The sequence below is a fragment of the Onychostoma macrolepis genome, chromosome 16 (genome assembly GCF_012432095.1).
Source record: "Onychostoma macrolepis isolate SWU-2019 chromosome 16, ASM1243209v1, whole genome shotgun sequence".
Classification (NCBI taxonomy): domain Eukaryota; kingdom Metazoa; phylum Chordata; class Actinopteri; order Cypriniformes; family Cyprinidae; genus Onychostoma; species Onychostoma macrolepis.
In genome coordinates, this window is record NC_081170.1 from 15,217,010 (window position 1) to 15,230,868 (window position 13,859).

Consider the following 13,859-nt stretch of genomic DNA (forward strand, 5'->3'; position numbering starts at 1 on the left):
TGTTAGGAACACCAGTCAAATACACAGCTTATCTGTCATTAATGCAAATATTTGATGTAAAATACTCTAATTAAAACATCAAAACATGTATAATGGACTGTGGTACTCATATAGGCTACCTTTGTACTAAAAATATCACACAATAAAAAAAACTTAAAAACTGCATAATCAAAGTTTTTTCCCAACATTGATATGATCAGAATGATTTCCGGAGGACCATGTGACACTGAAGACTAGAGTAATGGCTTATAAAAAGTTTTTGCAGGTTTTTTTTTACTGTTTTTTGATCAAATCTTTGTTGCCTTGGTGAACATAAGAGAAAAGTCGGTCGGGTTTGAATCATTTTTCTGAACATAGCGATTTCATGCTCACAGGCTGCCACTTTTGCCCTTTCAGCCCAATGAAAGCGCAGCCACAGCGGTTCACTCACAGAGGACATGTGTGTCAGAGAGAGAGAGGATATTGATCTTTCAGTGGAGAGAGAGTCACAGAGGGGTGAGGAGGTTACAGAATGATCCCTGCAGCACTGACAGATTTGGAAGGACAAACAACCACGGACCAATCAGAACATTAGTCATATACAGAACACTTTGCAAAATGTATGCATAACACAAGAGCCTTGCACTAATTAAAAAGTCTGTGCTTTATTTATATATAACACTGATCCAAGTTGGTGCAAAGAATAAAAACAATCTGAAAAGCAGTTAATTTGTTCACAAATGTGCATTGTTTTCAATTTCTGATTGAATTTCTACTAAGCAATAAGCTGAATAATGACAATTTCACTTGGTTATCTTTAGAGCTCAGCTGACTTTAATTAGACATGCTGTTATAGTGCCCCGTAAGCCTTTCTGAAACCAGTTTCCTTAGAAGAAGCCTTCAAACACAAAACACAGCATGTTTAGTCAGTGACTGACTGGACAGAAGGCAGCTGCATGCTTTAGGTTTCGCCAGCAGGTACTTAAATGTGCATTTGTCTTCGTTTCACATGTTTTTATGGTCACTACGGTGGTTCTGTCAAGCATAATTCATTCATACTGATACTTTCTAACATGATAAATGTGTAGAATTCAGCTGGTCATCTGATCTCAATAATATCTCAATTTATCACCATGTTTGTGAACAGTACTATTGATTCCTTTAGCTTTGAAACTTAACTTGTATGGAGGAAAATACTTATTACACTTATTTCAATAAACAATTTTACTAATAAAAATGATAAATAAAAAGCACATACAATAAGCAGCCACCTGTGGGGTTTTTTTTCAAAGCACAGGTGCAGGCAGTGTCATCGCAGCACTCTTTGCTGTGTTTACTGTAAGCAGCTTTTGAAATGTTATCCGGCAATCTGAAGGGAACGCAGTCATCCAACACTAGGTAAATATTTGACTTGAAAAATGGCACCGCGATGAATAGTAAGAATTTTCCTTTGCCTCAAGCTCTACTGGGAATTGCTGAGCCGCACAGAGACAAAGCCATCCGACGTCTTCACTCATCCTGCACACTTTGCTCTCTCTCCATCTTTTCACCCAGAGAATGCTCAATAACAGACGCTCTAATACCCATATCTTCTCCTGTTCCTGAACCTTTCACCTCTAATACTCCTTTTATAACATTCTTTCCCGAACAAGCACACAAACACGCATGTGTTTTTTTTATCTTAATGAGGATATATTGTAGACTTATATTGTTTTTATATAAAGCTAATTATACTACAAATTAGGCCTATGCATTATATATAATTTTACACTTTCTTCCAATTATAAATATGAATATAAAGTTCTAAATATTAGGAACTGTCCAATGTTCAAAACTTTGCATATTGCGTTCATATCTTTAGAGAAGCCTTGCATTTGCAGAAGCATTGGTTCAAAAAACTAATTTATTATGAAATATCATAGGAACATTACTTTAGATCACCCACACACATTATGGTTCTACACATTCATACATCAATGTAATAGACTAGAGAGAAAAGTACAGACACTGGAGTCATTAAACAAAATCTGAAAATTATTGATGCAATCATCAACAACAGGTTCTTCGAAAAACTTTAAATAAGAAAAAACTACATTAGGCCTACAGTAAAATGCCAACTTGAGTGTTCCTCACTGCTTTTCTATGTTTTTATCAACCCTGTCTTGTGGATTTGGCCACAGGTTCTCATCCACATCATAATGGATGTTTTCATTAGTTAAACATCTTGGAAAAAAACTCTTTTGGTATGGCAAATACAGGCATCATCCACGGCCTGGAGAAGAGAGACTCGTTTGAGAGGAGCCTATTGAAAACCTTCCACCTCCATGTGGAGACAAACTCTTCAGTCGGGTTACAGTAAGAAGTATAGGGGTAAATACAAGGTGAAACTGTGGATGGTCTTGAAACCATGATTGCAGTCAGTGCCGTTGCTAGGAATTCTGGGCCCTTTGCACTGATTTTGTTATGGGCTCTCCTCAAAATCACATTCAGTGGGGGATGGTCAGGCCCCCAGCAAACATCGTTCTGGGCCCCTCTCAACCTCTCCTCCATCTCTTGGCCAGGGTAAAACCTGCCTCATCCAAAAATATGAATGATTTTCATCAGCTTCCAGCTCCATCACCCTCTAAAAAGGCATTTACAGTATTATAGAAAAAACAAATACTGATAACAATGATATAGAATTTTTTGGATTTTTATTTTCTCCCAACAACAGGCATCTTGAAACTGATCTTACCTGAACATACTCTGTCCTCAGTTGCTTCAATTTCGTAATGTTGTTCATAATTTTCCAAAAAACTATGCTTCAAGAATAATGCAACAGTTACATAGCATTTTGAGCAGTTGTATCAATTGATAGTTAGATCATTGTAATGAAACAAATAGACACTCAATTCAGATGTAATGTGGGAGTTGCATTTTGAAATAGTAATACTTTGATGTGAAGTTGTGTAATTTTGAACCGGTGATTTTAGTTCAATGAACAAAAGATCTTTGGCTCATGTGTATTGTATCCAAGCATTTGGAAAAAGTGTTAAGTTGTTTGAAAAATGCATTTTGTTCTTCAGTGTATTGTGTGTCTAGAGTTTTGAAAAATGACATGAAGGTTCTGTTATTAGTGCAAAAATTATTGTAAAAAAACTCTAGTAATAATAATAATAATAATATATTATCCTGAAATTCCCTTTTTGAGACATTGATTTGTTTTTTTCTTTTCTCCAGAATGCATTGACTCTTTGACTTCCCCAGATTTTAACTAGATATAACCCAGTAAATGTTAAATTGTATTTAGTAAAGATTATAATTATATAATAGTATTATTAATAAAATACTCTAATACTATGTATTAATAATATATATTACATATTTATATATAGTACATAATTTACTGGGCTATATCTAGTTAAAATCTGGGGAAGGAAGTCCAAGAGTCAATGCATTCTGAAAAAAAAAAAAAAAAATCAATGTTTCAAAAAGGGAATTTCAGGACTGAAGGATCAGATCAATGATCGAATAAAAGACCAGCTGTTTTAACTTAAACAAGCAAACCAAAGCACAATTATATGAATAAATTGCGAGAGGGTCCCATCATCACGAAGCTTGATTTAGTAAGTGTGATTCAGATGCCGCATGAGAATTCTGCATAAGATAATTCCAGCTTATGTGCATGTGAAAAGGTTTTTGGTCTCAGGAAACCTCCAGTTAACTTTTAACCTATCAGGATCAATCTTATTTGTCAGTGTTTTCCAAAGGGAAATTCATTGTTTCATTGCAGGACTGTCCGAAGCTCAGCTTGCTATCTGCTCTCTCTGGGAATTCCCCTCTCCCTCCTCCGCTCCAAATGATACACACATGCTGTGAACTGCTGACTCCCTCTCTGAATCTATCTGCAGTCAGCTCTTATGCATCGTTCATCCTGACAGCAGCTGTATGCAATCTGAAAATTACATTTTACATAAATGAGATGTACAGTAAATTTTCAAGCAACTATGCATGGGAGTGCAACTTTTAGCCTGAAATTGCTCAGGGCATGTTTTCACGACAGACACGGAAAAGAAGAACTTGTTAAATAAAGTCATTATTTTTGTTTTCTTTGCTCTTTTTTTCTACAAAAGGTTTACTCGTAGCTTCATAACATTGCATTGCGGTTGAACCACTGATGTCACATGGGACTAGTTTAACGACGCCCTTACTACCTTTCTGGGCCTTGAACGTGTCAGTTGCGTTGCTGTCTATGAAGTTTCAGAAAGCTCTCAGATTTCATCAAAAATATCTTAATTTATGTCCTGAAGATGAATGAAGGTTTTGCGGGTTTGGAATGACATGAGGGTGAGTAATTAACCCCTTCAGACCTGATTTTTTTCTGCTGAGCATAGGTTTAGACCTAGAAATATGTAATGTCCATTCCAATGGACACCAGGTCTGAAGGTTAATGACAAAATTTTCATTTTTTTTTAACCATCCCTTTAATGCAGTCAACAACTATATCTTTGGTTTGCTCCTCACACAAAGCTACTGCATGAATTCAGATGAAATTTATGATTCTTTAAACACTTCAAGCAAACTTTATGCAACAATTCCAAATTGCGTTTTGACATTCAGATTCTACTTGTGTTTTCTCTCCCTGAAAAAGATCTCCCTGGGAAAAGTCATATGATATGAACCCAGTGGTACAATTCCCCATTGTCTGCAGACTTAAAGCATAAGCTTATAGGTCTAATCCAATAGGCTTTATTACAGTTATATTTCTGTGACAAGGATCTCCAGAAGGAACAGAACATATAAACTCTACATATCATAGAACAAAAGACTATAGGATATGTATGCATCTACAGCCGTGAATAATAAAGGATGATATGGCTCTTCTGGCCATGATAAGTATGGATGCGTTTATGCAAGAGTGTGAGAGTGTGTGTGCATAGACACCGTTCAGGATGCTGCATTGCAGTGGAGGACAGAAAGAGGCAGAGGCAAAGAGAGGAAATGTAGGCATAACTCCAACTCTAATAGTCTAAATAAGGAAGTTTATCTTAATATATTTTCTTTTCATTTTAACAATTCATATTACAACCTAAATAAAAACAAATTAACCATGACTTTAATTTACTCAACATAAAAATGTTAGTGTAGAGCCATAAACCATGACTAGACATCACAAAGACATTTAATACCAAACCCATGTCTATATGCCATAGATGCTAGGCATCATTAACCCCAAGAGCAGAGTCATGTGAGCAGTAATGAAGAGAGTAATCAGTCAATACGCTGGATTCTAAACCTTAAGAACGCCTCAGGAAACCATATTATTGATTAATCTGGAGGAAAAAAAAAAAAAAAAAAAAAACAGAGAAACACAGAGAAAGTGAGACACACAGTCAAGAAGGAGGATATTCCAAACCTCTTTCAATTTCTTGTATATTATTTCTCAAAACAGATGTGAGATTATGTATTCTAAAAACAACACTGCATTTATTTAGCACACATAAGTGCCGAACCGAAAGACCTATACTGAAAATTTATACTGAAACATAAATATTAACTTTGCATGGGCAGAGCATTGAAACCTGTTTTTTATTGATAAAAATTATTAAAATAAGCAAATTTAAACAAAATAAGAAGCAAAACAGTTTAAAACGATACACTGCTCACTTAAAAAAAAAAAGTTATATATCTAATATATTTGCCAATATATTCTCAAATCATGAAACTATCTACAAAAAGTTGTGGAAAGCTCTCATTCAAAACTGTATGTTGGGGGTTGACTGCAAAAGCATAATTATAACGTATATTTAAAAAGAGTTATCTTATGGAAACCTTTCGCACCAAATTCAACCAAACTCTCATTTGGTATCTTTATAGGCCACAATTTGGCCAGGCTAACAGGTACCTACTGTCTTTTCAAAATTACAGTGTTAGAAACAGTCAACAACAGTAAAACTGACAATAATATATTGAGGTCATGTGTGATTTCACACTCTTCCTTTTGCATTTGAAACCACAATCCTCAGAGAGAGTCTTATTTTCAAAACAGTTTAGTTCTAGAAGACCATCAGCAATTCTCTTAGCACTAGCAAGTAATCAAAACTGTGAGCTCAGTACTTGTATGATAAAGTCATTCATCTAATGCAATAAAACTCATTTTCAGTCTCTTTTTATGTTAACAAGAGTAACTCCTGCTTGATTATCTAGAGCTTATGAACATGGCTTCTTCATTGGGAAATTTGTTTCCCGTTACAGGGACCATCCCACTAAAGAACAACTTGTTCTATATTGTCAGAGAACGTTATTTAAATATTAACGTAATGTAACACTTCTTCTTAATGATTATTTCACATGTCTAAAAGCAAAACTATCCAATACATTTTATTTTTAGTTTTACACATTCTAAAACATAAAACAAGCTTGTCTTTCGGTTTTGTGGAAAATGACTTGTCCAGATGTGCAGCAGACTGGCTGTCTCTCTCTCGCTCTCTCTATAAAAGGAGACACACAGGCCATGTGTGTGTGAATGAGACAGTTCCACGCTCATTCAGAACGTCCAGGTTCTGTTTAAAGTTAAAAGACTGCTGTTGTCTGGAGGATTATCATGTTTCACAGGCACAAAAACAGACGATTCAGCCCATAAAATTCTAATCAGATCTAAAAGCATTTCCTTTAGAGGATTTTTTTCTTCTTCTACCTTTCCTTAAAACACCTTTACAGCTAAAACAATCCTATTAAACTGTTATAAACCCAAACTTACGTCAACAAGAACGTTTGCTTTGAGGGCTGTTTAATGACTTCCTAAGGTGTTACCAATCAAGCATAACCCTACACATCAGTAAAACGTCACAACTTTCTAAAATAAAGACACACGATGGTTCAGAAAACAGACCTAGTGCTATTAACACAACAACACCTATATCAAGCCATGTATTTATGACAGATTCCGAGCCTCTTTAAGATACAGATTAACAAGGCACATTTAGAGTGATATAAGAGTCCACTATCTCGGTTTGTAAGATAATGCTTGTGAGTGAAGAAAAAGAGTTGCCTGACCGGCTTGCCCATGGGAGACAGTCTGGCTTTGGTAATCAGAGATGAGAAAATGTCTGAGTGTTCAGTGAAAACATGACCACATAAAAAATTAAGCACAACAGGGGTCTCCTGTGTGCTTAAAATGCTTTGAAATGCTAGCTGGCAAACAAACAGACACATCCTTCCATTTCTGCACTGTAACAAGCAAAATCCAAAATCCAGAGACTATATCACAGAAAACTGATAATTAACAAGTGGGAAACACAAGACTTATTCTCTTAATGAGTCTCTCAAGCTCTATAACATAGCTGCTTTCCTAAGACCCATTGTTCTAAGCCCCTGTGCATTATAGCAGGAAACTATTAAGGAGTCCATTTAGTCTCTATTTTGGGTGCGTGTGCGACAACAAGCAACTGCTTACAGTAAATATCTGACTGTTGGCATTAGCAACATGAGGCATATGGGCAATATGGAGGTCATTACAATTAAAAAAAAAAAATGTTGTTTGCACTATGTACTTGTTATTTGTATAAGCAGCGAGTACATTATTATCCGAGTGAACGCTTTAAACATCACTGCAAAGCAAACTCATTTCCAGCTATGCAGTTTGTTTTTAATTAAAGCTCTTATCCTGGACTCTTTCCCACGCTAGATGCATTGCATCGTGTTATACAATGTTATACATAACCTCAGCAAAAATCATTATTAAGAAGCACAAGGCATACTGACTAGCTTTGGGTGGCAACATAAAGAAGCTTGTATAAATCATATATCAAATCATGGTGTCTGTAAGATTTTCAAATGTTTAAAAAAAAAAAAAGAAAGAAAAAGAGAGAATCTCCCTTTACTCATCTAGGCTGCATTTATTTGAAAAATAATACAGTAAAAAAAAAAACCTGTAATACTGTGAAATATTACTACAACTTAAAAACAGTTTTCTTTTTGAACATATTTTAAAAATGTAATTTTTTCCTGTGATGGCAAAACTGAATTTTCAGCATCATTACTCCAGTCTTCAGTGTCACATGATCCTTCAGAAATCATTTTAATATGCTTTTTGGTTTAAGAAACATTTCTTATCATTACCAATGTTGAAAAGAGTTGCGTGGCTTAATATTTTTATAGAAACTGTGATTTTTATTTTCTCCAGGAAACTTTGTAACTTACAGCATATATTTGAAACTGAAATTGTTTGTAACACATTATAAATATCTTTACCGTTACTTTTGATCAATTTATTACATATCTGCTGAATAGAAGCATTTATATATAAAAACAACTCTTACTAACTTCAAACTTTTGAACAGTAGTGTGTATGTATGTACTGTATATTGCACTACTTTGTTAAACAGTATATTACTGATGTCTGTGAGTAAAAATTTAATAAAATATGAAGTTAAATAATATATAAAGACTCCAAATGACTCTAAACTTATGAAGATAGATCATTCCCTTTAAGAACCTGTTAAATGGCAGCAATAAATAAATAAAGATTAGCCTATAAAAGCAAAGACTTGCATATGAAAAGCTAATATAGATTATATTAAATTTGGTTTTATTAGAAAACCCAGGCACAGATCACTATTCATGTCATCTGAGATTCACAATATTATGCAGCATTATTATTAATATTAACTCATTCATCTGACAAAGGTATGACTTATTTAAACTTGAGCATAAAAATAGAACACATTTATAGTAACTAAATCCAAAGCTTTGCATTAACTACATTCCAAGTGAAGTGAAGATCAAATAAATACAGCCTATAAGCTTTAAAGCTGCATGGCAAAACTCACTCCAGGCCTGACTATACAGTGTCAAGGCCTCACACACAGCATTCCCTTTTCAGATCCCAGAGATGAGGAAGTGGCACAGCCCGGACAAAAGGCAGGAAAGCCCTATTTTGCATACTCAAAGCATACAATGTGCCAGTCTACTGTCCTAAAGAAGAGAGAGTAGCAGACCCATCTGTGCTGCCGCTGCTCATCAGCAGGAGACGGAGGGGGAGGAGGACACTCCATCAGGAGAGAGGAGGGGGTTTAAGGGGATTCCTCACATTATAAGCTCAGACAGGGAGGATTTCACCAAACTGGCAGTCTATGAGCTCCTGAATCAATCTGCTGTCAAGAGGTGAGCTTTGCCAACCATATAATTTAAACAGGTTTTTACAACCTGACACCCGTGCTTCACCTAAAAGTATTCAACGCGATATTGGGATTACGTAAATGTCAAATGTGAATTAGTGATATGAAAACGACTTTTCAATTTCCTTTCTCGCCGGCACATTGACATCTTAATGCACAGACACTTAATATTGCATTACATTATACATTAGCGAGATCATTTAGACTAAAACAGTCAGAAATAGTCAGAAGCCTGAATCTCATAATAAAACCATCACAGCATAAATAAACAAGATCCATTAATATTTCAGAAAGACCTTAGAAATGAACAAGATGATGGGTAAAATCTCTAAGCCTCTCTATAAAAAGAAAAAAAAGAAAAAAAAAAAAAAAAAAAAAGAACGATTTTGAGTTAAGAAAGTATGTCTAAAAACAAATGTTAATTGGGTGCTAAATTACAGAAATGTTATGATCTAAAGCAGCAAGTTCTCCTGTTCAATTTGATATACATCATATAAACGATATCCATGTAAAAAAAAAAGAAAAAAAAAGGAAGGAGTAGCAGCTCTTTAATACATGAACATATATTATTAGAATAAAAATATGATATATATTCTATTTTTTTATTGAATTAATTCATGCACAAAACGAAAAATGACAATAGTGCGGCCGTTTGTGACAGCAGCACTTCTTTGTATTTATATTTAACATTAATTTTTACAGTTTATAAAAACGTTATAGATTTCTCAACTACTGTAAATTGTATCAGATAAATATGGGAATGTTCTATCAAAGTTGGAAACAAACGAGTCTCAAAAACATTGAGAAGTAGGCACAAAAAGAAAAGTGTAACACTCCTTGTGTAACACTCTCACCTACAGAAAATAACATACGCGCCTCTCGGTTCATGTGCGGTGGAAGCTGCAGTGATGCTTGTTGCAACGACAGGCGTCACAAAAATAACATCCGATTTCAAACAGATGGCTTGAGTTACAAAACACCAGATCAATCAAAATAAGAACATTTAATAAAGTTTGGGTTGTTTAAATAATATTACATTAAAACCTATTTAATTGATAAGACGTGTCTTCGCGTTATGGCCGTTACACACTTTGCGTTATTATATGCTAAGGTTGCTAACAGTTAGCACAGGGAATGCCATCCAGAAAGTCAAAGCAAAGCCTCCAAATCTCTATCAAGATCTTTATAAACCTACACAGGGGTGATGTATTCGTGGGTGTAAACGGGGTGTCTCGTACCTTTGGCATCGCTGTTCTCCTGCAGCGTTTTAGCGGCCGCCGTCCATAAATCGCATCCCAGCAGGCAGAGCACAATCACGGCAGACCTGCTGCTGCTGTCCGCGCCTCGCATTATTGCTGCTCACGGTTACAAGGATTTTGCTCAACAATGCGGCTTTTCTATGCGGCGGCGGGAGTATCTAGAGACTCGTAGCAGCTGAGGTTCCCTGCCATAACTTGGTGTTTTAGCAAATCTGTTCATGTCATTGAACACCGATGGGCGATTAGAAAAACCCTCCGCTCAGCATCTCCGTGTTGCCGCTGTTTTCCCCAACTCGAGTCTCGACTCGAAACAACGACAGAAAGCGAGTCAACTCCACCAGTTTAACCATTTCAGTGCCAGTAACAGATGACGCTGGTCTGTCCTGCAGAAAGAAGCATTAGACCGCCATCTCCTGTCCAGTACTGCCAATTACCTCACAACGATGGCTGTTAACCTTTTTGTTTTGAAGGTCTCCCATTGTTCAACACAATATCCCAAGGCCCCTCAATAGAAGGCATATCCTCTGTTATTTCTGCTGTAATTATGACAAAGCTTGTTTTACAAACTTTCCATTCAATGGAAAATGGGTATGAGGATTAACCACAATACATTTTTATTTTTTTAAACAAGAAATTTCAATAGCTCATATTTTCAAAAGAAATTTCAAAAACTGCAATAAACTAAATATATATTTAAATATATTTAATTATTTTTACTAAATAAAAAAAATTGTTAAAATTAATTCATTTTTATATTATTCTGTATATATTCGGTAAATGCAACAATTTGTAAAATACATCTGATATATATACTAGTGGTGGGCATAGATTAATTTTTTTAATCTAGATTAATCTCACTGTAGTCTTGGAATTAATCTAGATTAAAATGGCTCATTTGAATTCTGCCAAGTAGATAAGTAAACAACTAGCAGTCATCAAGAATTTAATATTGATAATAACATTGAAGACATTGTATGATTATTCCTTAAAGATAAGGTTTTAATAGTTTTAGTAGTAGTAGTCTATTACGTTGCCCAATGTCTTAAAGTGAAACCGAACTTATTTTGACGGGTTGCCGTGAGGATAGTTTTTCTCAAATGAAACGCTGGAATGCTCATGAAGTGACTCTCAGAGCAGTTCTGGAGATGTTGTTCATGTATTTATGTCCTCATTTAGTGAGACGACAGACGTTAATATCGCCGCAAGCGTCGTGCGCTTCTGTATGAGTAGTGAACAAACCCGCGCGTCTGCGCCATACATTAACACAGAGACACACAGAAGTCATATTTAAATAGACGTTTTGCGGCTTAATATTTACAAATAGGAGTGGGAGTGTGCTCACTTGTGTGTGCGCTTACGTTTGTGTGTGTGTGTGTGTGTGTACCGGGGCGGAACTCCGCTGTGCGCGCGATACAGAGAGCGCGACCATGTAACGTAGAGACAGAAATGACTTGCCGATTTCCATTGGGAAGCTTCTTAAAAATAAATTTTCCCTGAAGCAAACCCGGCGGCTTCATAGCTGCATCCATGTTAGCACGCATACACACAGGTTCGAAGACTCGTTCTCGCCCCCTGCAGTGCAATTCGGCAAGGTATACATCCGCGCTAAAATATCAAGATGAAAGTCATCATAGCTTGCGTAGTATACCCAGCTCCCAACCCAACTTTGAGAATAGATTAACGGCGATATTTTTTTTATCGCCCGATAAGAGTCTCACGTTAACGCAGCACGTTAACGCCGATAACGGCCCACCAATAATATATACACACATTAAGTTTTACATTATAAATATATTAAGTTTCTAATCTATTTTTTATAATGTTCTTCTGAATATAATATTCATATAATACATATATACACAGGTGCATCTCAATAAATTAGAATGTCGTGGAAAAGTTCATTTCATTAAGTCAACTCAAATTGTGAAACTTGTGTATTAAATAAATTCAATGCACACAGACTGAAGTAGTTTAAGTCTTTGGTTCTTTTAATTGTGATGATTTTGGCTCACATTTAACAAAAACCCACCAATTCACTATCTCAACAAATTAGAATATGGTGACATGCTAATCATCTAATCAACTCAAAACACTTGCAAAGTTTTCCTGAACCTTCAAAATGGTCTCTCAGTTTGGTTCACTAGGCTACACAATCATGGGGAAGACTGCTGATCTGACAGTTGTCCAGAAGACAATCATTGACATCCTTCACAAGGAGGGTAAGCCACAAACATTCATTGCCAAAGAAGCTGGCTGTTCACAGAGTGCTGTATCCAAGCATGTTAACAGAAAGTTGAGTGGAAGGAAAAAGTGTGGAAGAAAAAGATGCACAACCAACCGAGAGAACCGCAGCCTTATGAGGATTGTCAAGCAAAATCGATTCAAGAATTTGGGTGAACTTCACAAGGAATGGACTGAGGCTGGGGTCAAGGCATCAAGAGCCACCACACACAGACGTGTCAAGGAATTTGGCTACAGTTGTCGTATTCCACTTGTTAAGCCACTCCTGAACCACAGACAATGTCAGAGGCGTCTTACCTGGGCTAAGGAGAAGAACTGGACTGTTGCCCAGTGGTCCAAAGTCCTCTTTTCAGATGAGAGCAAGTTTTGTATTTCATTTGGAAACCAAGGTCCTAGAGTCTGGAGGAAGGGTGGAGAAGCTCATAGCCCAAGTTGCTTGATGTCCAGTGTTAAGTTTCCACAGTCTGTGATGATTTGGGGTGCAATGTCATCCGCTGGTGTTGGTCCATTGTGTTTTTTGAAAACCAAAGTCACTGCACCCATTTACCAAGAAATTGTGGAGCACTTCATGCTTCCTTCCGCTGACCAGCTTTTTAAAGATGCTGATTTCATTTTCCAGCAGGATTTGGCACCTGCCCACACTGCCAAAAGCACCAAAAGTTGGTTAAATGACCATGGTGTTGGTGTGCTTGACTGGCCAGCAAACTCACCAGACCTGAACCCCATAGAGAATCTATAAGGTATTGTCAAGAGGAAAATGAGAAACAAGAGACCAAAAATAGCAGATGAGCTGAAGGCCACTGTCAAAGAAACCTGGGCTTCCGTACCACCTCAGCAGTGCCACAAACTGATCACCTCCATGCCACGCCGAATTGAGGCAGTAATTAAAGCAAAAGGAGCCCCTACCAAGTATTGAGTACATATACAGTAAATTAACATACTTTCCAGAAGGCCAACAATTCACAAAGTTTTTTTTTTTTTTTATTGGTCTTAAGTATTATAATTTGTTGAGATAGTGAATTGGTGGTTTTTTGTTAAATGTGAGCCAAAATGATCACAATTAAACAAACCAAAGACTTAAACTACTTCAGTCTGTGTGCATTGAATTTATTTAATACACGAGTTTGACAATTTGAGTTGAATTACTGAAATAAATTAACTTTTCCACGACATTCTAATTTGAGATGCACCTGTATATACAGTATCACAGAAGTGAGTACAC

General features: G+C 36.2%; 1 protein-coding gene across 1 annotated transcript in view; it reads right to left on the minus strand.

The window, feature by feature from the left end:
* The window catches only part of fam171a1 (family with sequence similarity 171 member A1), a 29,259-nt gene extending 18,413 nt beyond the window's left edge, over positions 1-10,846 (minus strand). Inside the window, exon 1 of the mRNA XM_058747365.1 lies at positions 10,376-10,846. Coding sequence (XP_058603348.1) covers positions 10,376-10,487 — 112 coding nt within the window. The 5' untranslated portion in view covers positions 10,488-10,846. The remainder of the gene's footprint in view (positions 1-10,375) is intronic.
* Positions 10,847-13,859: the final 3,013 nt, after the last annotated feature.